Source organism: Rhinoderma darwinii, chromosome 2 (assembly GCF_050947455.1).
Source record: "Rhinoderma darwinii isolate aRhiDar2 chromosome 2, aRhiDar2.hap1, whole genome shotgun sequence".
Lineage (NCBI taxonomy): Eukaryota > Metazoa > Chordata > Amphibia > Anura > Rhinodermatidae > Rhinoderma > Rhinoderma darwinii.
The window spans coordinates 396,740,154-396,763,605 of record NC_134688.1 but is presented as its reverse complement, the minus strand read 5'-3'; the positions used below and the strand labels follow the sequence as shown (position 1 = coordinate 396,763,605).

The 23,452-nt window shown below is 45.2% G+C and overlaps 1 protein-coding gene across 5 annotated transcripts in view; it reads right to left on the bottom strand.

Moving 5' to 3' along the window:
- PCYT1B (phosphate cytidylyltransferase 1B, choline) overlaps positions 1-23,103 on the bottom strand; it is a 70,002-nt gene extending 46,899 nt beyond the window's left edge. For all 5 annotated transcript variants that reach the window (XM_075854010.1, XM_075854011.1, XM_075854012.1 and 2 more), the window contains exon 1: positions 22,772-23,103. In XM_075854010.1, coding sequence (XP_075710125.1) covers positions 22,772-22,888 — 117 coding nt within the window. In that variant the 5' untranslated portion in view covers positions 22,889-23,103. The remainder of the gene's footprint in view (positions 1-22,771) is intronic.
- Between the last annotated feature and the right edge of the window lie 349 nt (positions 23,104-23,452).

The following is a 23,452-nucleotide window of genomic DNA, read 5'->3' as shown; positions in this document are numbered from 1 at the left end:
CTAAGACCACCATCCTTCTTCCCTACGAAGAAGAAGCCAAAACCTACCGGAGAAGTAGAGGGGCGAATGTAACCCTTGGCCAGGCTTTCCTGGATATTTTCTCTTATGGCCTCACGTTCGGGACAAGAGAGATTAAAAATCCTACGCTTAGGGAGCTTAGCTCCTGGTACCAAATTGATTGCGCAATTGTATTGTCTATGAGGAGGTAACACTTCGGAGGCCCTTTTAGAAAAAACATCAGCGAAGTCCTGAATAAACTCAGGTAGACCGTTTACCTCCTCAGGGAGAGAAATAAAATTAACAGAAAAACAGGACGTCATGCATTCATTACCCCATTTGGTTAGATCCCCAGTATTCCAGTTAAACGTGGGATTATGCATCTGCAACCAGGAAAGGCCTAAAACCAAATTGGACGATAATCCCTGCATCACCAGTACAGAGCACTGCTCCAAATGAATGGAGCCAACAATGAGTTTAAAAACAGGGGTATGATGCGTAAAATAACCATTAGCAAGTGGAGTGGAGTCGATACCCACTACCGGGACAGGTTTAGGCAAATCAATCAATGGCATAGCTATAGACATAGCAAATTCCACAGATATAATATTAGCAGAAGACCCTGAATCCACGAAGGCACTGTCGGTGGCAGACCTACCCTCAAAAGAGACCTGAAAGGGGAGCAAGATCTTATTAGGTTTCTGTTTGCTGATTACCCCTCTGGCTTGTCTAGTTTTCTGTTGTGGTAGTGCCTGCATTGCACCTCCTGCCCAACACCGTATTCTGTTAATGCAACCTGGGTTCTATGCAGCAAAATCCAACCTGCCTTGCGGTGGGCTCTGGTGAAGACCATAGAGTAGCCTTAGACTCTGCTAATCAGAGTATTGACGGATTTGAGGTAGCGGATTATTTGCATGCTTTATCCAGACAGTCTCCAGCTGTCTTTGGGGAATCGCCTATAGGACAAATCCATATACTTGCACTCTAGGAATTGCTCAACTAGTGATCCCATTACATATTCACAAGCCATTTAAAAATTATTTTTCCACTATGGAAACCATGCACAGCATAGTGGAACAGATGAACGGTCTGACTTAGCTGGTGCAAGATTTGTCCGAAAGGATTCAACATCATAAGACTGCACAGCTCCAAGCAGTCATTCCTGCTGCTACTCCGGTTGAACCAAAAATTAACTTACCTTATAGTTTTTCTGGTGATCATAAGTCCTTTATTAATTTTCAGGAGAGTTGTAATTAGTTTTTTCGAATAAGACCTCTATCCTCTGTACCTGAGCAGCAGCGAGTTGGTCTCATCATTTCCATATGTATAATTTTTTGGATTTCCAGGTTGCTAAAAAATGGTCTATTCCCCTTGTTCAACTGAGTAGCCCTATCAAAGTGTCTGCAATATATAATACCCCTCTCTCTCAGGGGTCGGTCAAGTGTTCTACTCTGCCTGTTACTTTGGAAGTGGGTACCTTACATACTGAACTAATGTCGTTCTTTATCCTAGAAAATTTGGCTTCTGAGGTAATATTGGGTATTCCATGGTTGCAGACACATAATCCTATTATTGATTGGGTAAAAGTAGATTTGATTAAGTGGAATCCTAAATGTTATGAATCTTGCATGTCTCTGTCTACTAGTAATGTATCTTGCAACGCACCATCGTTGCCTGAATGTATTCATGATTTTGAGGATGTCTTTTCTGAAATCGGTTGTGAATCTCTTCCTCTTCATAGACCGTATGACTGTCCCATTGTACTTCTCCTGAATGTTAAGCTTCCTAAGGGGCAGATTTATAGTCTTTCTGCTCCGGAAAGACAGGCCATGAAAGATTATATTAAAGACAGTCTCCGTAAGGGTCATATTCGTCCATCTACTTCTCCGGTGGGTGCAGGGTTTTTCTTTGTTGAATACACTTGTACACCTGTCCAATAAGATCCACCACCTGTCTCCAAAAACCTGTAGTCCTAGGGCAGCTCCATATAACATGTATTAGGTCAGCTCCAGTCTCCACACACCTATAGCAACACGAGTCTCCTTTATATCCCATCTTATAGAGAAGTAAAGGGGTCCTGTATACCCTATGAAGAAGGAAAAGTTGTGATAGCCGATACATTTCACTCAGGGACATGTTAGGGACTGATACTAAGATGTCCTGCCAAATCTCATCACCAATCTGACCGTAGTCTCGCACCCATCTCTCCCTCAAATTAAGAGGCTTAGTTTTGAGAGTGGGATCTAAAAGGGATATATACAGCCAAGAAATTATGCCCTTAGTGTTTTCTGGCTGTGCCAAAACATTAAGAAAAGAAGAATGAGAAGCCGGGGTTATTGGGGTCAATCTATTCTGTTCATAAGCTTGTCTAAGCTGCAAGTACTTAAAGAAACTAGATTGAGGGAGATCAAACTCCGATTTAAGGTCTTCAAATGTGCGAAACACACCCTCAGAAAAAAGGTGTCGGAGGACTCTAAGGCTGCCAATCCTCAAACCCCTCTAGTTTATCAAATTCTTTATAAAAGTTGTTTTCCTATATGGGGGAGTAAGGTGTATACCCCACTATTCCCACCATTGCTTTGGCTCTATCCCATACCTTATAAATCATAGCTAGTGTAGGAAAGTCCATCCTTAGTTCTCCCAGCCGGCCAGATTCTAGAATAAAAAATAGCTGTTTCTCACCAGTCACAACACAAATTAATTTCCCCACTGCAGTAGACGGTGTCTCCGCTCCGCACCCTCTGAGATGTTGGAGCTGAGCCACAACATAATAAAGCCACTGGTTTAAAACCGCCAACCCCCATCTTCTTTTGGTCTCTGCAGAGTCTCCATACGTATCCTGGAGCACCCCTTTTTCAAATTAGATTTCTAAAACTACCAGTGAGTTTGTGAAAAATCCTTTGGGGAAGCCAAACTGGAGCATTATGCAGCATATATAGTATCTGGGACATGAAAATCATCTTAGTGAGGTTAGCTCTACTCACCACACTAAGCGGAAGTTTACACCATGCTGTCGTCTTACTCTGTATCTTAGCAAATAATGGATCAATATTTAGAGACACAAAATCCACAACTTTGGCACTAACATGAATGTCGAGATATTTAAATTTGGAGACTATTTGCAATTGCCCTGTCTCTTCCGACACATCAGGAGGCTGAGGTCCCACCAATAAAAGTGAGAAATTTGCCCTGTTAATAGTTACGCCTGATAAGGAGCCAACATTATCAATAATATGCATAACATGCTGTAAGGAAACAGGCCAGCGACTTAAGAAAAGGAGCATGTCGTTCGCATAAAAAGCAACTTTTTGATGTACCCCTTCATAACAAAATCCCTTAACTACATCAGCTTGGCGAATGGCTGCAGCCAATGACTCTATGGTCAATGCAAATAAAAGAGGCGACAAGGGGCATCCCTGTCCCGTTCCCCGGAATAACGGAAAGGAGGTCGAGAGTAGACTTTTAGCTCGGATGCTGGCCTTAGGCTCAGCATACAATAATTTTACCCAAGAAATAAAGCCACTACCAAAGCCAAGATATTTTAGTAAACCATAAATATTCCCACTCCACACCGCTAAAGGCCTTTGCTGCATCCAGCGAGGCCACCACTCTGGCTTCCCCTGCAGCTTGCGATATCTGAAGATTCACAAACACTCTACGCAGGTTCACAGCTGTCCTGATGCACTATCGTTGTGACCACCCTGGATAATCTATTAGCTAAAATTTTTGCAAGTATTTTCACATCAACTGTCAGGAGCAAAATAGGTCTGTATGACTCAGGCATTCTGACTTGCTTATCAGGTTTGGGTATATCAACAATAATGGCGTCATTCATCGACTCAGGCAGCCGACCCACTTCCAGGGCCGACTAATAGACCTGGAGTAATTTTGCCATCATTGGCTGGGTATAGGATTTAAACACCTCAGCCGGCAATCCGTCCGCACCGGGAGACTTAACGTTAGCCATAGAGGTCATTGCCTTCTCCACTTCTTCCAAAGTCAGAGGCAATTCCAAGAAGGTCGTATCCTCAGGAGACAAGGATGGGAGGGAGAGATCCCTAAAGAAATCATCCAACTCCCCTTCGGAGGGAGCAGTCCTAGACTCATATAAGGATACATAAAAATGTCTAAACACTTCTAGAATACGCTGGGGGTCATCCACCAGATTACCTGCCCCAGAGTATAGTTCTCTAATATATGAATTCTCCTGTTGGGCCCTAGAAATTACCGCTAAGAAATGGCCCGCCTTTTCCCCTTCCTCAAAATAGTTCTGTTTTTGAAAAAAACGTTTATGTCCTGCTTTGGTAAGTAAATATTGATTAAGTGGATCCTGTGCTTTACGGAGAATCTCCTCCCCTTCCCCCCCACCGGCAGTGACAACACCTACCTCTGCCATTTGTACCTCCGTCGCAGAGCAGATTCCATAGCCCTGGAAGTGGCTTTCCCTTTATTAACTTTCCTAATGAGAGTCCCTCTCCAGAACGATTTCATGGTGTCCCATACTACTAATGGCGTGGCTGTACCCTCATTAGTGTTAAAAAAAAATTCACTGATCTGATCCAAAATCGTGACTCTAGGTGACAGTAGCTGGAGCCAATACGGATTAAAACGCCACAGTCCCTGGGACCTACACTGTGCGGGAGCAAGGCTTATATACAATCTGAGCGGAGAATGGTCAGAGAGACCACGTGTCACATAAGTCACTCGTTCTATAAAAGGCATAATATGTGTATTACCTAATGCCAAATCAATGCTTGAAAGGGTCCCATGGGTAATAGAGTGACATGAGAATTGTCTGACTGCAGGATACTTAATACACCAGAGATCAAGCAATGCCCCCTCATGCAGAACTTTACCAAACAGGGTCAATTCACTATCTAACGACCCCTATTCTCCCCCCAAACGATCAAGGTATTTCTCAATAGTGTTAGTAAAGTCTCCTACCAATAGCCAGGGCACTTGTGGGCCATGTTTAGTAAATTATATAACATGTTGAAGGACCTTTCCTGAAGTGTACGTCCACTGATGCCAAAATACAAAGGGTTTTGAACAGTTTCCCATATAAACACACATAACGACCCTCCAAGTCAATATCCGAAACGAAACTTTCAAATGTAATATTTCGATGAAAAATAAAACTCACTCTTCTAGAGTACGCATTGTGTGTCACATGAAATTTCTGTCCCACCCAAGGTCTATCCAGTAGATAAAGCCTATCAGGCATCATATGCATTTCTTGCAAGCAAACAAATCAGTGGTTTCATATCTTTCATGAAGTCAAATATTGTTCTACGTTTATTAGCATCCGTTAGGCCCCTTACATTACAGGAGATCACACTAAGGGTAGCAGCCATGATCTACAAATTGAATCATTAGATACAAAAATCTACAACAGCAGCTAAAGTGGGGGAGACATTCTGCGAACAGACCCAACCTCCCAAGATCCATCATTTGAGCAGCCCACTTATGAACCCCAATCCAACCCCCAACATTCCACCCCAACAACCCCAACAAGTAGAACAAGCCCCATTACAAATTTCCCTAGTTGTAGAAATCAGGGACAAGGGCCACAACGTATTTGTCCTACAATACCTCTCCTGCCTTCACACACCTCAATGCAGGAAGTTTAGCTTTCCCTCTGAGGGACCGGCCAGCAAGTAAGATCGATAAAAAAAAATACTGACAGTAAAGTGTTAAAACAACAGTAAATTCACACTCCTAGTGGTTTATCGATACCAGTTATCTAGTGCCTTCAGGATAGTAATACAGATATAACCGGGTACACATTGGAAGGTAATGAAATACAGATGCAGCAGTTAAACAGATAAGTAATTTCAGCATATTAACTAGTTATTGCAGTTTTTCAATATATTATGGCAGCCATACTCACACTACCCAAAACAAACTTCGTATCCACACAAAGTTTATGGGTCAAAAACCAGGAGGTGTATCAACCGTCTGTGTCATCAGTGAAGACAGATTAATTTCCAGGGGCGCGTAGCATGTTGATCAAGCCACTTCAAGGCATCCTTCGGATGTACCACCAAGCGCTACCACTCGTAGGCTCGCCCTCTTAAAGCATGGATTAAACCATATGTAGACTTCTGAGACGCCTTTTGATATATAAAAAAAAACTGTGTTCGACGTTTCTTTGATTCCATCAAGCTCCACACTCTGGTTTTCCTATGCTTTGCGAAGTAAAATGTCTCAGTCCCGTTAATGTAAGATTTTAGCCAGAATAGTACGTGGAGGGCTCCCTGGTGGTAGCAGGCGCATGGGCACCTGGTGGGCCCTTTCCACATCAAGCAACGGAGTAAGGTTGTCTTTACGAAAGACATTAAGCAACCAGGATTCTACACATTCAGTGAGGTTTGTCCCCTCCATCTTCTCCCGGACTACCACAATTCTGATATTATTCTGTCTGAAACCATTTTCAATGTCATTTTGTTAGAGTCTCATCAATTCCATATTCCTGGAATGAGAATTCACCTCCCTCCTCAGAGGGGATAGCACATCCTCAATTTCAATAACCCTTTCCTCCAGGGCAGCTACATAACATTACTGCAGTGTCCTGATAATGAGTATACATGACCATCCAGCCTGGACGTCATGTGTACTCAGAATCCTGACACTTCTGAATCTTTTTTGTGAGATTCCGGCAAGTGAAACGAAATCTCGTTTAGCTCCGTAATCTCGCGAGATTTCGTTTCACTTGCCGGAATCTCACAAAAAAGATTCAGAAGTGTCAGGATTCTGAGTACACATGACGTCCAGGCTGGATGGTCATGTGTATTCATTATCAGGACACTGTAGTAATGTTAGGGTTTGTGTATGTAGCTGCACATAGTGATATAACTATATCGCTAGTGCAGTGTAAATGAATGGAGAGGAGTGCATGATGCCGATTGGTCAGCGTCATGCACTCTTCTGTACAACGCCCACTTGGTCGAAAGTAAAAATACGCCCACTTGGGCATTAAGAAAGCTCATTAGCATAAACTAAAATCGCTCCTAACGTTGTGAAAATAGATCGTTTTTTTAAATAAAAAGCATTACTGTCACCTACATTATAGCGCCGATCTCCTTATGTAGGAGATAGGGCACTTATAATGTGGTGACAGAGCCTCTTTAACTCAAGGCACAAATGAAGGAGGCTTGGTAGGACTTCAACTATGATTTTCTATATGTATCGTCCACGGCCGCAGAGTCGGCAACGCTGTGGACGGGGATTCCGCATCAGGAGTTGCCCTTGATGTTACTGTCCATATATGGACAGATACATCAAGCGCTCCATCCAGGAGCGGAATCCCCAGCCACAGGGGGATTCTGCTCCTTCAGGGAGCTACAGTGGCCACTAGTAGATAGCAGAGTAGGAAGATACCTCCCTGCTCTGCTATAGTGGCGACGCTACCGCTGCTAATGTGCCGCCAGCCATGAGGGGGCGGGGGGGCTATCCCGACGGGTGGCACAGGTGCCCTCATGTCTGGTGTCACCGCTAGCAGCCGCTATGGCTGCTACAGCAGTAGCGACGCCACTGAGTGAAGAAGCGCCCGGGCGGAAAAGCGCATGCTGAGTCGCCGAGCCCGGGAACTTCTGAAACAAGCAGGGGAAGGGAGCCGCGCAGCACCCCCTTCCCCCTGCTGAAGTGATGCGCCCTGTGCAATTGCACAGGTCGCACACCCCTAAGGCTGGCCCTGCTGCCTGGTGAGGAATGAATATGTGTGAGTTCCAGAGCTGGGACCCGCATCTTTCAGACATTTATGGCATATCCCACAGATATGCCATGAATGTCTAAGGTGGGAATAAACCCTTTAAGTATTGTAATAATGTCATAATTTTATATTATGACCATGATGATGGGGCTTGAAAAATGTGAAGATGACAGCCACAGCTTGCTACAAAGTTGTAATACTGAATAAAGGGAGCACAAAGCTTTTACAATGTAGAGTTAAAGATCTATACATACACTGTATAGCCGGCTTTTAATTTTTGAGTGAAGTTTACCTTTAAGGAAGTTATTTAACCATGTACCCACATTTTTTCCCCAAGTCCTAATATTGTGCTTTAATGTGTATCGTTATCTACTTGTTACTGTTACTTGTTACTACATGTACTGTACTGCTCCCTCCATGCACTACATGTATTGTACTACTCTCTACCTGTACTACATGTACTGTACTGCTCTCTCCCTGTACTACATGTACTGTACTACTCTCTACCTGTACTACATGTACTGTACTGCTCTCTCCCTGTAATACATGTACCGTATTGCTCTTTACCTGTACTGCATGTATTGTACTGCTCTCTACCTGTACTACATGTACTGTACTGCTATCTACCTGTACTACATGCACTGTTCTGCTATCTACTTGTACATGTACTGAACGGCTATCTACCTGTACTACATGTACTGTACTGCTCTCTACCTGTACTACGTGTACTGTACTGCTATCTACCTGTACTACATGTACTATACTGCTCTTTTCCTGTACTAAATTTACTGTACTGCTCTTTACCTGTACAGCATATACTGTATTTGTAAAGGATCTGCCAGACACAACTTCTGTGTCGATGCCCGTAGTTAATCAGTCTGCATCTGCTCCTAGGTCTGTTAGAGTGACTCGATCTGCTACCACTCAGGCTGGTAGGCTGAGGAGTGGGAGAACCTATCACAGCTTGGCCAGACGGTTCTAGCTCCCGCCCTCGGTCTATGTATACCTTCATTTGCTTCTTGTCTTTGCCTGTGATTCTCTCTTGTTTCCTGGCTCTGCTGTTCCAGCTATTACTATTGACCTCAGCTTAATTTTGACCATGGCTTTACTGACTACGCTCCTGCTCTGCGTTTGGTACCTCGTACACTCCTGGTTTGACTCGGCTCGTTCACTACTCTTGTTGCTCACGGTGTTGCCGTGGGCAACTGCCCCATTTCCCTTAGCTTCTGTGTACCCTTGTCTGTTTGTCTCTCGTGCATGTTTGTCTCTCGTGCAGCGTAGGGACCGTCGCCGTCGCCTAGGACGGGTCGTGCAATTAGGCAGGGACTGAGTGGCGGGTAGATTAGGGCTCACCTGTCTGTCTCCTTACCCCGTCATTACTTAATCACAGGCCCATATACCTTTTCTACCCTAGTCCCTGACACACTATGGACCCCCTTGAGGCCCTGGCTCAGCAAAAGCAGGGTCTCTCCCTACAGGTCCAAGCCCTGGCTAAGAGGTGCGACCAGCGTGATGCTAACCAGCTAGTGCCCTCCACCTCACCTCTTGAACCCCATCTCAAGTTGCCTGACCGGTTCTCAGGGGACCGGAAGACTTGTTTTCCTTTCGGGAGAGCTGTAGACTCTATTTCCGTCTAAGGCCCCACTCCTCAGGTTCTGAGAGCCAGCGAGTGGGTATAATTGTCTCCCGGCTCCAGGACGGCCCCCAAGAATGGGTCTTCTCCTTGGCTCCTGACTGCCTTTGCCGAGAGTCAGCTGGTGACCTTACGTCAGGGTAAGAGACCCGTTGAGGAGTACTGTTCTGACTTTAGGAAGTGGTGTGTAGCTTCTCGCTGGAATGACCCTTCCTTGAGGTGCCAGTTTAGATTGGGTCTGTCGAACGCCCTGAAAGACCTGTTAGTTAGCTATCCCTCTTCTGACTCCAGATTAGGTTATGGCTTTAGCGGTACGTCTTGACCGACGTCTCAGGGAACGACGACTTGAAAGTTTTTGTGCCTGCTCCTCTGGTTCCCCCATGATGGCTCCCGAGGTTCCGTTGCTTCGTTCTTCCACGGAAAACTCGGATGAACCAATGCAACTCGGGGCCTCCGTGTCTCCCCAACAACGTAGAGAGCTCCGCAGGAAGAATGGTCTCTGCTTCTACTGTGGGGATGACAAGCATCAAGTGAACAACTGTCCTAGGCGTCAGAATAAGCAGCCAGAAAACTTCCGCGCCTAAGTCACCATCGGGGAGGTATTTCCCGTAAAAAAGAAACCTAATAAGATCTTGCTTCCCTTTCAGGTCTCTTTTGAGGATAGGTCTGCCACCGGAAGTGCCTTCATGGATTCAGGGTCTTCTGCTAATATCATGTCTGTGGAATTTGCTATGTCTCTAGCTATTCCATTGATTGATTTGCCTAAACCTGTCCCGGTAGTGGATATCAACTCCACTCCCCTTGCTAATGGTTATTTTACGCAGCATACCCCTGTTTTTGAACTTATTGTTGGCTCCATTCATTTGGAGCAGTGTTCTGTACTGGTGATGCAGGGATTATCATCCGATTTGGTTTTAGGCCTTCCCTGGTTGCAGATGCATAATCCCACGTTTAACTGGAGTACTGGGGATCTTACTAAATGGGGTAATGAATGCATGACGTCCTGTTTTTCTGTTAATTTTATTTCTCTCCCTGAGGAGGTGAACACTCTACCTGAGTTTATTCAGGACTTCGCTGATGTTTTTTTCTAAAAAGGCCTCCGAAGTGTTACCTCCTCATAGAGAATACGATTGCGCATTCGATTTGGTACCAGGAGCTAAGCTTCCTAAGGGTAGGATATTTAATCTCTCTTGTCCCGAACGTGAGGCCATGAGAGAATATATCCAGGAAAGCCTGGCCAAGGGTTACATTCGCCCCTCTACTTCTCCGGTAGGTGCTGGCTTCTTCTTCATAGGGAAGAAGGATGGTGGTCTTAGGCCGTGCATCGTTTACCAAAACATGAATAAGGACACTGTAAGGAACCAGTATCCCCTTTCTTTGATTCCTGATCTCTTCAATCAGGTTCAGGGGGCCCAATGGTTCTCTAAGTTTGATCTTCGGGCGGCTTATAACCTTATCCGAGTCAGAGAAGGGGATGAGTGGAAGACTGCGTTTAACACGCCCGAAGGTCATTTCGAATACCTTGTCATGCCCTTTGGGTTGTATAATGCTCCCACGGTCTTCCAGAATTTCATAAATTAGATTTTAAGAGACTACCTGGGGGTATTTCTTGTAGTGTACCTTGATGACATACTTGTGTTTTCCAAGGACTGGTCCTCCCACATTGAGCATGTCAGGAAGGTGCTCCAGGCCCTTCGGGAAAACAAACTCTTTGCTAAATCTGAAAAATGTGTGTTTGGGGTCAAGGAGATACAATAATTGGGTCAAATCATCACTCCTAATGAATTCCGCATGGACCCTGCCAAGGTTCAGGCTGTGGCTGAATGGGTCCAACCTGCCTCCCTGAAGGCGTTACATTGCTTCCTGGGGTTTGCTAATTATTACATTGCTAACTTCTCGGTCATCGCTAAGCCTCTTACGGATCTTACTCGCAAAGGTGCTGATCTCCTCCACTGGCCTCTGGAGGCGGTCCAAGCTTTTGAGATCCTTAAGAGGTGCTTTATCTCTGCCCCAGTGCTGATTCAGCCTAACCAAATGGAGCCATTCATCTTGGAGGTTGACGCCTCCGAGGTGGGAGGGGGTGCTGTTTTGTCCTAGGCTACCAGGTCCCTCACCCATCTCCGTCCCTGTGCCTACTTCTCCAGGAAGTTCTCACCCACTGAGAGTAACTATGACGTGGGCAACCGCAAACTCTTAGCCATTAAATGGGCATTTGAAGAGTGGCGCCACTTCTTGGAGGGGGCTAGGCACCAGGTAACGGTCCTTACTGACCACAAGAATCTGGTCTTCCTAGAATCTGCCCAGAGGCTAAACCCGAGACAAGCTCGATGGGCGTTGTATTTTACTAGATTCAACTTTGTGGTCACCTATAGGGCTGGGTCTAAAAATATTAAAGCTGATGCACTGTCGCGTAGCTTCGTGGCCAGCCCTCCTTGTGTTTTGCCCCCAGGTATAATAATATCCTCTGTTGATTCTGACTTAGTCTCCGAAATTGCGGCTGATCAAGGTTCAGCTCCCGGGAACCTTCCTGAGAACAAGCTGTTTGTTCCCCTGCAATTCCGGCTAAGGGTACTCAGGGAGAATCATGACTCTGCACTATCTGGCCATCCTGGCATCCTGGGTACCAAGCACCTCATTGCTAGAAACTATTGGTGGCCTGGTTTGCCTAAAGACGTTAAGGCCTACGTCGCCGATTGTGAAATTTGTGCTAGGTCCAAGACTCCCAGGTCCCGACCAGCGGGCTTACTATGTTCTTTGCCCATTCCCCAGAGACCTTGGACCCATATCTCCATGGATTTTATCACCGATTTGCCTCCATCTCAAGGCAAGTCTGTGGTGTGGGTTGTAGTAGACCGCTTTAGTAAGATGTGCCACTTTGTGCCCCTCAAGAAACTACCCAATGCCAAGACGTTAGCTACCTTGTTTGTCAAACACATCCTGCGTCGCCATGGGGTTCCTGTCAATATTGTTTCTGACAGAGGGGTACAATTTGTTTCATTGTTTTGGAGAGCTTTCTGTAAAAAGTTAGAGATTGATCTGTCCTTCTCCTCGGCCTTCCATTCTGAAATAATGGCCAAACTGAGAGGACTAATCAGTCTCTAGAACAATATTTAAGGTGTTTTATCTCTGACTGTCAATATGATTGGGTCTCCTTCATACCCCTCGCCGAATTTTCCCTTAATAACCGGGTCAGTAACTCGTCAGGGGTCTCCCCCTTTTTCTGTAATTTTGGGTTTAATCCACGGTTCTCCTCCGTTTCACCTGGTGGTTCCAACAATCCCGAGGCAGATGTCGTTCATCAGGAACCTAGAGGCGTCCCAGAGCATACAAAAGACTCAGGCAGATAGAAGACGTTCTGCTAACCCCTTGTTTGTGGTCGGGGATCTGGTGTGGCTGTCTTCAAAAAATTTGCGCCTTAAGGTTCCGTCCCAAAAATTTGCTCCCCGGTTTATAGGGCCGTACAAGGTCATTGAGGTACTTAACCCTGTCTCCTTCCGGCTGGAGTTACCCCCGTCTTTTCAAATACACGACGTGTTTCATGCCTCCCTCCTCAAACGCTGCTTCCCGTCCTTGGTTACCTCGAGGAAACCTCCGGCCCCTGTTCTCACCCCTGAAGGGGTAGAATTCGAGGTGGCCAAGATTGTGGACAGCAGGATGGTCCAAGGTTCCCTCCAGTACCTGGTCCATTGGAGAGGATACGGGCCTGAGGAGAGACCTTGGGTACCTGCCCGGGATGTTCACGCTGGGGTATTGCTCAGGAGGTTCCATCTTCGGTTCCCCAATAAGCCAGGTCCACCTAGGAAGCGTCCAGTGGCCCCTCATAAAAGGGGGGGTACTGTAAAGGATCTGCAAGACACAGCTTCTGTGTCGACGCCCGTGGTTAATCAGTCTGCATCTGCTCCTAGGTCTGTTAGAGTGACTCGATCTGCTACCACTCAGGCTGGTAGGCTGAGGAGTGGGAGAACCTATCACAGCCTGGCCAGACGGTTCTAGCTCCCGCCCTCGGTCTATGTATACCTTCATTTGCTTCTTGTCGTTGCCTGTGATTCTCTCTTGTTTCCTGGCTCTGCTGTTCCAGCTATTACTATTGACCTCAGCTTCATTTTGACCCTGGCTTTACTGACTACGCTCCTGCTCTGCGTTTGGTACCTCGTACACTCCTGGTTTGACTCGGCTCGTTCACTACTCTTGTTGCTAACGGTGTTGCCGTGGGCAACTGCCCCATTTCCCTTAGCTTCTGTGTACCCTTGTCTGTTTGTCTCTCGTGCACGTATTTAGCGTAGGGACTGTCGCCCAGTTGTATGCCATCACCTAGGATGGGTCATGCAAGTAGGCAGAGACTGAGTGGCGGGTAGATTAGGGCTCACCTGTCTGTCTCCATACCCCGTCATTACTGTATTGCTATCCCCCTGTACTACATGTAGTATCCTGTTAACTACCTGTGCTACATTTACTGTACTGCTCTTTTCCTGTATTACATTTACAGTACTGCTCTCCACATGTACTACATTTACTGTACTTCTTTCTCTTTACCTGCACTGATCCTGGTGCTGACTGCATGCCGCTGCCTGCTGATACGGACGTCACAGATGTGACGTCACTCATTGTTTTGCATATATATCGAATAGTACCTCCAAATTGGCTTATTGTTCTGTGTCAAGCAGTTATACTGCACCGTTACACTTTAATCCATCTTCAATTTTTTTTAAATAAATAGATTTTAATTTTAATTTAAATCCTGATGTGATAGCGTGCTGCTGCCTGCTGATACAGATGTCACAGACCATTTTTTAATTAACGATAAATTGCCATCCATAGGAATGCATTACGTAAGTGTTATACACTAGTATTTATATCATTACAATAAAATGGCTATGATATCGCTGTGATAAATCACTGTCCATAGAAATGAATGAGCATAGCTTAGAAAATCTTTTCACAATTGCTGCTGACAAGTGGGTAGCTCTGATATCCCGGCATGCAGCGTTGAAAAAAAATGACTGGAGCGCTTTTGAAGAGATTTTAAAGCTACTCAATGCATTCCTTTGGACAGCTATTTATCACATTGATGTTTTATAGTGAGCTAAATACCCTGTGTGTAGCCCTAGCCTAATACATTCTGATCAGTGGTGGATTCTCATTCGGGCGGCCGCCCGGGGCCCAAGGCTCCCACTGGCCCATGACCGCCCAAACCGCAGCGACCGCCACATTCACTTGTATCTGAGTCGTCAGGACCAGAGGATGCGCATGCGTCCGGCGGGAGCAGCTTTCATGGTAAAGGAGCAAGGTAAGTACAATATATATATATTTTTTAGGGGCTAAGAGCTGTGTTGCCCTTTATACAAGAGGGGGAGTGCTGTGTAGCACTATATACAATGGGGGAGCAGACTGTAGGGGGGCACTGTGTGTCCCCATATACAAGGGGAAGCGCTGTGTGGCACTATATGCAAGGGGGTGCGCTGTGTGGCCCTATATACAAGGGGGAGCACTGTGTGGCCCTATATAAAAGGGGGCACTGTATGTACCTGTATACAAGGGAGGGAACGCTGTGTGGCACTATATACAAGGGGGAATGCTGTGTGTCCCTATATACAAGGGGGAGCGCTCTGTAGAACTATATACAAGGGGGGAGTGCTGTGTAGCACTATATACAAGGGGGGCCGAGGTGTAGCCGTATATGTAAGGGGGGAACGCTGTGTGGCACTATATATAAGGGGGGAGCGCTGTGTAGCACTATATACAAGGGGCGAAGGGAGGGGGGCTGTGTGGCACTATATACAGGGGGGCTGTGTGGCATTATATACAAGGGAGGGGGTCTGTGTGGCACTATATACAAAGGGGGGCTGTGTGGCACTATATAAAAGGGGGGCTGTGTGCACTATATTCAACGGGGACTGTGTGGCACTATATTCAAGGGGAGCTGTGTGGCACCATTTACAAGAGGGGGAGGGCTGTGTGGTGAAATTTACGGGGGTATGTGTGTGGCGCTCTTTACAAGGGGGGCTGTGTGGCGCTATCTATAGGGGGCTGTGTGTGACGCAATCTACGGGCGGTAATATGTGTGGTGTTAGCTATAGGGGGATGTGTGATATCTACAGGAGCTGTGTGTGACACTCTATGGGGGGATGTGTGTGGTGCTAGCTATAGGTGGCTGTGTGTGGCACTATGTACAGGGGGCACTGTGTATGTGGTGCATTACTTTACAGTGTTTGCCACAATTATAGTCAGTGGTACAGTGCATGGTACTATTATTCAGGGTCGCAGTGTATAGTACTATTATTGTCATGGGTAAAATGTATAGTATTATTATATTATGGGGCACAGTGTTTTGTACTATTTCATTCAGGGGCGCAGTGCATGGTGCTATTATATTTAGGGGCACAGTGTGTGGCACCATGATAATTTTATCTTCGCTTAAGGTGTGAAAATATTGAAAAAGTGAGGAGCCAAAGACATCTGAGTGGCAAATTCTGCAGAAATGAGTCGTGGCCGGGAGAAGTTGTCATGAACTCTGAACCGGATGGAGAAGAAAAGAGGAAAAAAAATACTAGAATCTGAGATTCGTCATCTGTGAGTCACTAGATTTATAGAGAATCTGTCACCTCTCCTGACATTTTTATTATAGGATATCCTTGTATTTCACAAAAACTCTTTGTGCAGTCCAGGACTGATAGATAATTCCCCTTGTCAGGAGGATGTGTTTCTGCACAATGTGATACTGTCAGCGATGGTTTGGAGACTGTCAGTATGTAGGAATACAGCCCTTTGACAAGGTGAATAGTAAAACCCATTTGTTAATGCTTGCACAAAAAGGTAGTGTTTAAAATAGTTACAGCGCGGCAGGGCGGCGGAGGAGAGGGGGGGCCAAAGTTTGGGTAACAGCCCAGGGCCTATGGTCTAGATCAGGAGTCTCAAGCACGCGGCCAGCGTGCCGCATGCGGCCCCTGGGGCTGTCATCTGCGGCCCGCGGGACACAGAGCCGCTAGACTCTGGAATTCCCTGACATCGCTGTTCACATATGAACAGCGATGTCTGGAGCTCACCCAGAGCCGGAGTCCTGTGCAGAGCGCTAGTATCAGCTCTGCTCCGGGACTCTGTGGAATTCCCTGACATCGCTGTCCATATATGGACAGTGTGTCAGGGTCTTCCCCAGAGCGGAGTCCCGAGCAGAGAGCTAGTACAGGCTCTGCTCCGGGACTCTGTGGAATTCCCTGACGTCGCTGTCCATATATGGACAGTGTGTCAGGGTCTTCCCCAGAGTGGAGTCCCGAGCAGAGCGCTAGTACAGGCTCTACTCCGGGACTCTGTGGAATTCCCTGACGTCGCTGTCCATATATGGACAGTGTGTCAGGGTCTTCCCCAGAGCAGAGTCCCGAGCAGAGCGCTAGTACAGGCTCTGCTCTGGGACTCTGTGGAATTCCCTGACATCGCTGTCCATATATGGACAGTGTGTCAGGGTCTTCCCCAGAGCGGAGTCCCGAGCAGAGCGCTAGTACAGGCTCTGCTCAGGGACTCTGTGGAATTCCCTGACATCGCTGTCCATATATGGACAGTGTGTCAGGGTCTTTCCCAGAGAGGAGTCCCGAGCAGAGTGCTAGTACAGGCTCTGCTCCGGGACTCCCCAGAGCAGGAGTCCCAGTGATGTCAGGACCACAGCTGGAGTCCCAGGAAGAGCCTACTAGCGCTCTGCCTGGGACTCCAGCTCTGGGGTTGCCCCTGACATCTCTGTCAATATATGGACAGTGATGTCAGGAGCAGAGCTGGAATCCCAGGCAGAGTGCTAGAAGCGGTTCTGCTCCGGGACTCCAGCTCTGGGCAAGCCCCTGACATCACTGTGGCAGCATCTGCGGAGGGCACTGCGGCAGAATCTGCGGAGGACACTGCGGCATCTACGGAGGGCACTGCCAAACGCTGCCAACTGAGCCGCCGGACTGCATTTAGCGACACTTAAACTGGAAAACTGGATTGTTGAAATAAGCACGTGGAGAAATATCTCAAATTTTAAACCTAGCGGTATTATTATAGTAATGTAGTATTAATTTTATAGTAATGTAGTATTATTATTATAGTAATATAGTGTTATAGTAGTTCAAATAAGTAATTTATTAACAATCATTTTGTGTTGTATCAAATTTGAAAGTAATGTGGCCCGTCAACTTCCCATTTTTTCTATATGCGGCCCACTTACCCTGCCGAGTTTGAGACCCCTGGTCTAGATAATCCGTCCCTGATTCTGATGGACAGCAACTTATCGCTCACTGCAAAGAAAAAGTCAGTCTAGCCCCAGCCTAAGTAAGGCATTTAAAAATGTGTTGTCTAAGCCATGTAACGGTATGTTCCCACAGGCACAAAATGCTGCACAATTTCCGTAACGGAATTCTGAGTAGAAACTCTGCAGCATTTAGAGTAGAAGCAAAGTGGAAACGATTTCTGCAAATCTCAGTCATACACTCAGGGAAAAAAAACCTCAGAATAGTTGTGCAGAAAAGGTTCTGCAGTGCAGCCTTCAAATCCGCAGGTAACTGCAGTTAACATCTACTACATTATCTGTACTCAGACAGTTATCACTGTGTTACCTGTGGTGTTACATAGGACTGCAGGTAACCCTACTACATTATCTGTACTCAGACAGTTATCACTGTGTTATCTGTGATAATACATAGGACTGCGGCTGACTTCTACCACACTATCTGCACTGTGTATATATATATATATATATATATATATATATATATATATATATATATATATATGTGCCTTTTATGTATTTGTATATGTTCCTTGCAGTATATTTATGTGCCTGTGTGTGTGTGTGTCTGTATATACAGTACGTGTGTGTATGTATGTCTATTCAGTTAGGTCCAGAATTATTTGGACAGTGACACAATCTTCATGATTTGGGCTCTGCATACCACCAGATTGGATTTGAAATGAAACAACTGAGATGCAATTGAAGTGTAGACTTTCAGGTTTAATTCAAAGGGTTAAACAAAAATATCCTGTGAAACGTTTAGGAATTACAACCATTTTTCAACACAGCCTCCTCATTTCAGGGGCTCAAAAGTAATTGGACAAATTAACATTACCATAAATAAAATGGTTTTTTTTAATAATATTTTGTAGAGAATCCTTTGCAGGCAATGACTGCCTGAAGTCTGGAACCCATGGACATCACCAGACATTGGGTTTCCTCCTTTGTGATGCTTTGCCAGGCCTTTACTGCAGCTGTCTTCAGTTGTTGCTTGTTTGTGGGTCTTTCTGCCTTAAGTTTTGTCTTAAGCAAGTGAAATGCAGCTCGATCGGGTTGAGATCTGGTGATTGACTTGGCCATTGCAGAATATTCCACTTCTTTGCTTTAAAAAAAACTCCTGGGTTGCTTTCGCAGAATGTTTTGGGTCATTGTCCATCTGTATTGTGAAGCGACGTCCAGTCAACCTTGCTGCATTTGGTTGAATCTGAGCAGAAAGTATATCCCTGAACACTTCAGAATTCATCTGGATGCTTCTGTCTTTAGTCACATCATCAATAAAGACTAGTGACCCAGTGCCTTTGGCTGCCATGCATGCCCATGCCATCCCACTCTTTGGCAAAGTCTAATCTGGCTTTCCTATTTTTGAGGCTGATTATTGGTTTGCACCTTGTGGTGAACCCTCTGTATTGGCTCTCATGAAGTCTTCTCTTCATAGTAGACTTCGATACTGATACACCTACTTCCAGGAGAGTGTTCTTCACCTGGGTAGATGCTGTGAAGGAGTTTTTCTTCACCATGGAAAGGATTCTGCAATCATTCACCATTTGGAGTTCACGAGATCACAAGTGCGCACTTTTTTTTTTTTTTTTCATGAATGATTGGCCACTCCTAACATTTGTGCTATCTCTCTGATGGATTTCTTTTTTCAGCCTAACGATGGTCTGTTTCACTTGCATTGAGAGCTCCTTTGACCTCATGTTGTGGGTTCACAGCAACAGCTTACAAATGCAAATGCCACACCTGGAATCAACTCCAGACCTTTTACCTGCTTAATTGATGATGGATTAACGAGGGAATAGCCCATGCAGCCCATTAAATAGCTTTTGAGATAATTGTCCAATTACCTTTGGTCCCTTGAAAAAAGAGGCAGCTACAGATTAGGGAGCTGTAATTCCTAAACCCTTCCTCAAATTAGGATGTGAATACCCTCAAATTAAAGCTGAGAGTCTTCACTTTAAGCCCATATTAATTATATAACTGTATATTTCAATATATTTTGGTAAACAGCTAAAATGCCAAAACTTGTGTCACTGTCCAAATAATTCCAGACCTAACTGTATATTTACCTTTCAATATGTTTGTATTCCAGAATGTGTGTATATATATTTGCCAGTTTGTCTAAATATGTCCCTCCATGTATGTACAGTATTTATGTATTTCTTCCCAGGATGCTAGCACTCACTTCCGCTCCACTCTCCAGTGTCCCGTAGGGTGCGCGCGCACGCTCGTGCCTTAAAGGGAAAGCGCGCAGACATGACTAATGTTACAAATTAGCCCTAATCACTTTGGACTATAAAAGGGGCTCTGCCCTTTTACTCCTTGCCTGAGCATTGTTTGTATTCCTATGTTAGGCCCCATGCACACGACAGCAAAAAACCTCAGTTTCATTGAACACTGACACCTTTCCGTAGCACTACGGAAGGGTGTCAGTGCCGTGGAAATGTTCCGGGAATTATGGAACATGTCCGTTCTTTCGCATTTTGCGGGCCGTGCTCCCATACTTTGTATGGGAGCACGGCCCGAAAATGTGGCTGTCAGTCAGCGGCCGGCCGTGCCCGCAATCATGGGCCGGGATTGCGGGCACGGTCGTGTGCATGGGGCCTTAGTCTTGCAAATGGTCCCTTAGTTGTATCCTGTTCCCTGTGTTCCCGTGCCCGGCTACCTGTATCCCGTGTCCCATTCTTTATTTGTTCCTGTGCCATCTCTAGTGTTGGAGTCGTGTTGTGCCGTCTACTTCGCCTGCTCACTTACACCACGTCTGGTGTCATCCGCCACGTTTGGCATCTCCTGCCGCCAATCTGTGCCTGAGCCATTGCTACTGTCTGGACTATTACAGGTACCCTTGTGCTTGGACTGCATATTGACTTGGTACACTGCTGTTGGGCCAGCTGCTACTCAACTACGGTGGTCCACATACCCACAGATCGTGACACACTTTATCTAAATCTATCATGTGTAATACTGTCTGCTGGACCATCTATCTAAACCTATCATGTGTGATACTGTCTATGGGGCCATGTATCTAAGCCTATCATGTATGATACTGTCTGCTGAGACTAGATGGGCATGTGGGACTACATACAGGGGACTACATGGCACTGTCTACAATGGGGATGTATGGAAGGGACACTGTGGGTGGAAACATACAGGGGGGTTGTGACACTATATACAGGGGGCATTGTGTGGGGAATACTCTACATGTGTCTTTGATTAAAGCCCCAAGACATAACTTTGCTTGGGGCCCCAGAAATGCCAAATTTGCCCCTGAGGGTTAGTACAAGGATACTTACTGCTTGGGCAACGCACGTAAATCTGGTCGTGTGCATTGCATTTTGCATCAGTGTACTTCGCGTGTGGCATGTGATTTTCAAGCACTTTTTTTGTCAGTGTAATTGATGTGTGAAACACGGACAGCACACGGATGTCGTCCATGTGCTGTCCGTGGTTTTCACGCACCTATTGATTTCAATGGGCGGCTAGATGTGTGAAATACACCAATATAAGGCATGCAGTAAGTTTCACGAAACGGACACTCGCTGCATGAAAACTCACGCATGTTGTTAAGGGTATGTTCACACAGGCTATTTTCAGCCGTTTTTCGGGCTGTAAACGTCCCGAAAAATGGCTGAAAAACCGGAAGCAGAATGCCTACAAACATCTGCCCATTGATTTCAATGGGAAATACGGCATTCTGTTCCGACAGGGCATTATTTTACGCCTCATTTTCAAATAACGGCGCATAAAAACACGCGCATGTCACTTCTTGAGCCGTTTTTGCAGCCGTTTTTCATTGACTCAATAGAAAAACAGCTCCAAAAAGGACCGTAAAAAACGCGGCAAAAAACGCGAATTTGATTTAAAAACGACTAAAAATCAGGAGCTGTTTTTCCCTATTTTTAGCCGTATTTTGTTAAAGAGGCTCTGTCACCAGATTTTGCAACCCCTATCTGCTATTGCAGCAGATAGGCGCTGCAATGTAGATTACAGTAACGTTTTTATTTTTAAAAAACTAGCATTTTTGGCCAAGTTATGACCATTTTTGTAGTTATGCAAATGAGGCTTGCAAAAGTCCAAGTGGGTGTGTTTAAAAGTAAAAGTCCAAGTGGGCGTGTATTATGTGCGTACATCGGGGCGTTTGCAGGTAAGTAGCTACATCGACTTACCTGCTAACGCCGATGCTGCTGCAGAATCAACTGAAGCCTCTGGTGCCGATGTGTCCTCGCTCGTCTGACACGATGCAGGACCTGTGAGTGACGTCACAGCGTGATCTGGCAGAAGCTGGGCGTTCTGATGAGAAGTGGATGCTACTTCTCATCAGAACGCCCAGCTAGTAAAAGTATTAAAAACGCCCCGATGTACGCACATAATACACGCCCACTTGGACTTTTGCAAGCCTCATTTGCATAACTACAAAAATGGTCATAACTTGGCCAAAAATGCTCGTTTTTTAAAAATAAAAACGTTACTGTAATCTACATTGCAGCGCCTATCTGCTGCAATAGCAGATAGGGGTTGCAAAATCTGGTGACAGAGCCTCTTTAAGCGTGTGAACATACCCTAACTCTTACATATGAAATACAATGCAGATCTCAAATTCTTTGCATATAAAAATACGATTATGAGTGTTTTCTTGTCAAACATTGCACAATTAAATAGAATTAGCTACGTCTTATATATTTCAACTTAAAAACATACTATGCTTAAAGTCAAAAATAAAATATCTGCCCCCCATGATCAGTTCTAAGAGCCTCCAAGAACATTCAAACACATATTTTCACATGATATTTGCGTTTTTGTTTTTTTAACAATTTGTACTTTTATAAGCTTTAGAATTTAGTGGCCCTTTAGGGCTATTCTATACATTAGAGCATTGCCAACACAGGACATTCCCTTTCAATGACATTGTAGCATCCAGGAAGAACTAGTTTGTTGCTAGTGCTCACAAGGAGTCATCAATGTGCCGCCCCCGGAGGAAATGAGACAGGCAGAGAAGAATCCTGCCTCAGCACCGCACAGAAATGCTGCTTTGTAATGCAACTTCCCTTACTGCAGATACTGTATGAGACACACAGACTAGATGGATTAATCTGCAGCTAAGTTGTTTACATGAATCCTTTGCTCTTAAATCCTTTTGTTTGTCAGACAACCCACATTTACTGTAGCATTTATATTCACTTACCGAGCTTGGCTGGGGACAAGTATGCTCCAATTCTTCCATGGTTTCTAGGGGAAGATCTCCACAAAGGGATTTTGGGATACCTGTTTCTGACTCAGCATCAAGGCTGAGAACTGGCATGGCCAGATGAGGCTTCCCGCAGCTCCCTCCACAATGTGGAACTTCTCTGGGGGATTCAGTGCAATGTATTTTTTTCCGAGCTTCTTTCCTTATTCCCGGGAGGAAGAGAAGATTGTTGTTTAAGTCTTATAAGTAGAGGCGGTGATGCACAGGCCCTCGGTTCATCACTATAACAACCAGGCAGCAGTAAAGCACACGGCACAGAATGCACTGGCCTCATTTGCATCTTGCAATTTGGTTGGTTGATGTCATCCCAGTTTTATATGAATCATCATGCATCCCAAGAAGCTGGAAAAGTCCGGGGAGTTTGTCTGGTGTAAAGACTGATGATAGACATCCCTTGAATTGAATAAATTATTATTAAATAACCTGTAACATTATAGAAATTCTGAATAATTATATATATATATATATATATATATATATATATATATATATACATATATATATATATATATATAAATTCTTTATATATTTGGCTGTGTTCATACATTGCGGTTTTGGTGCAGTTTTTTTAATGTTATTTTTTTTAAAACCTCTTTGCTATTTAAGATATCCACTGAT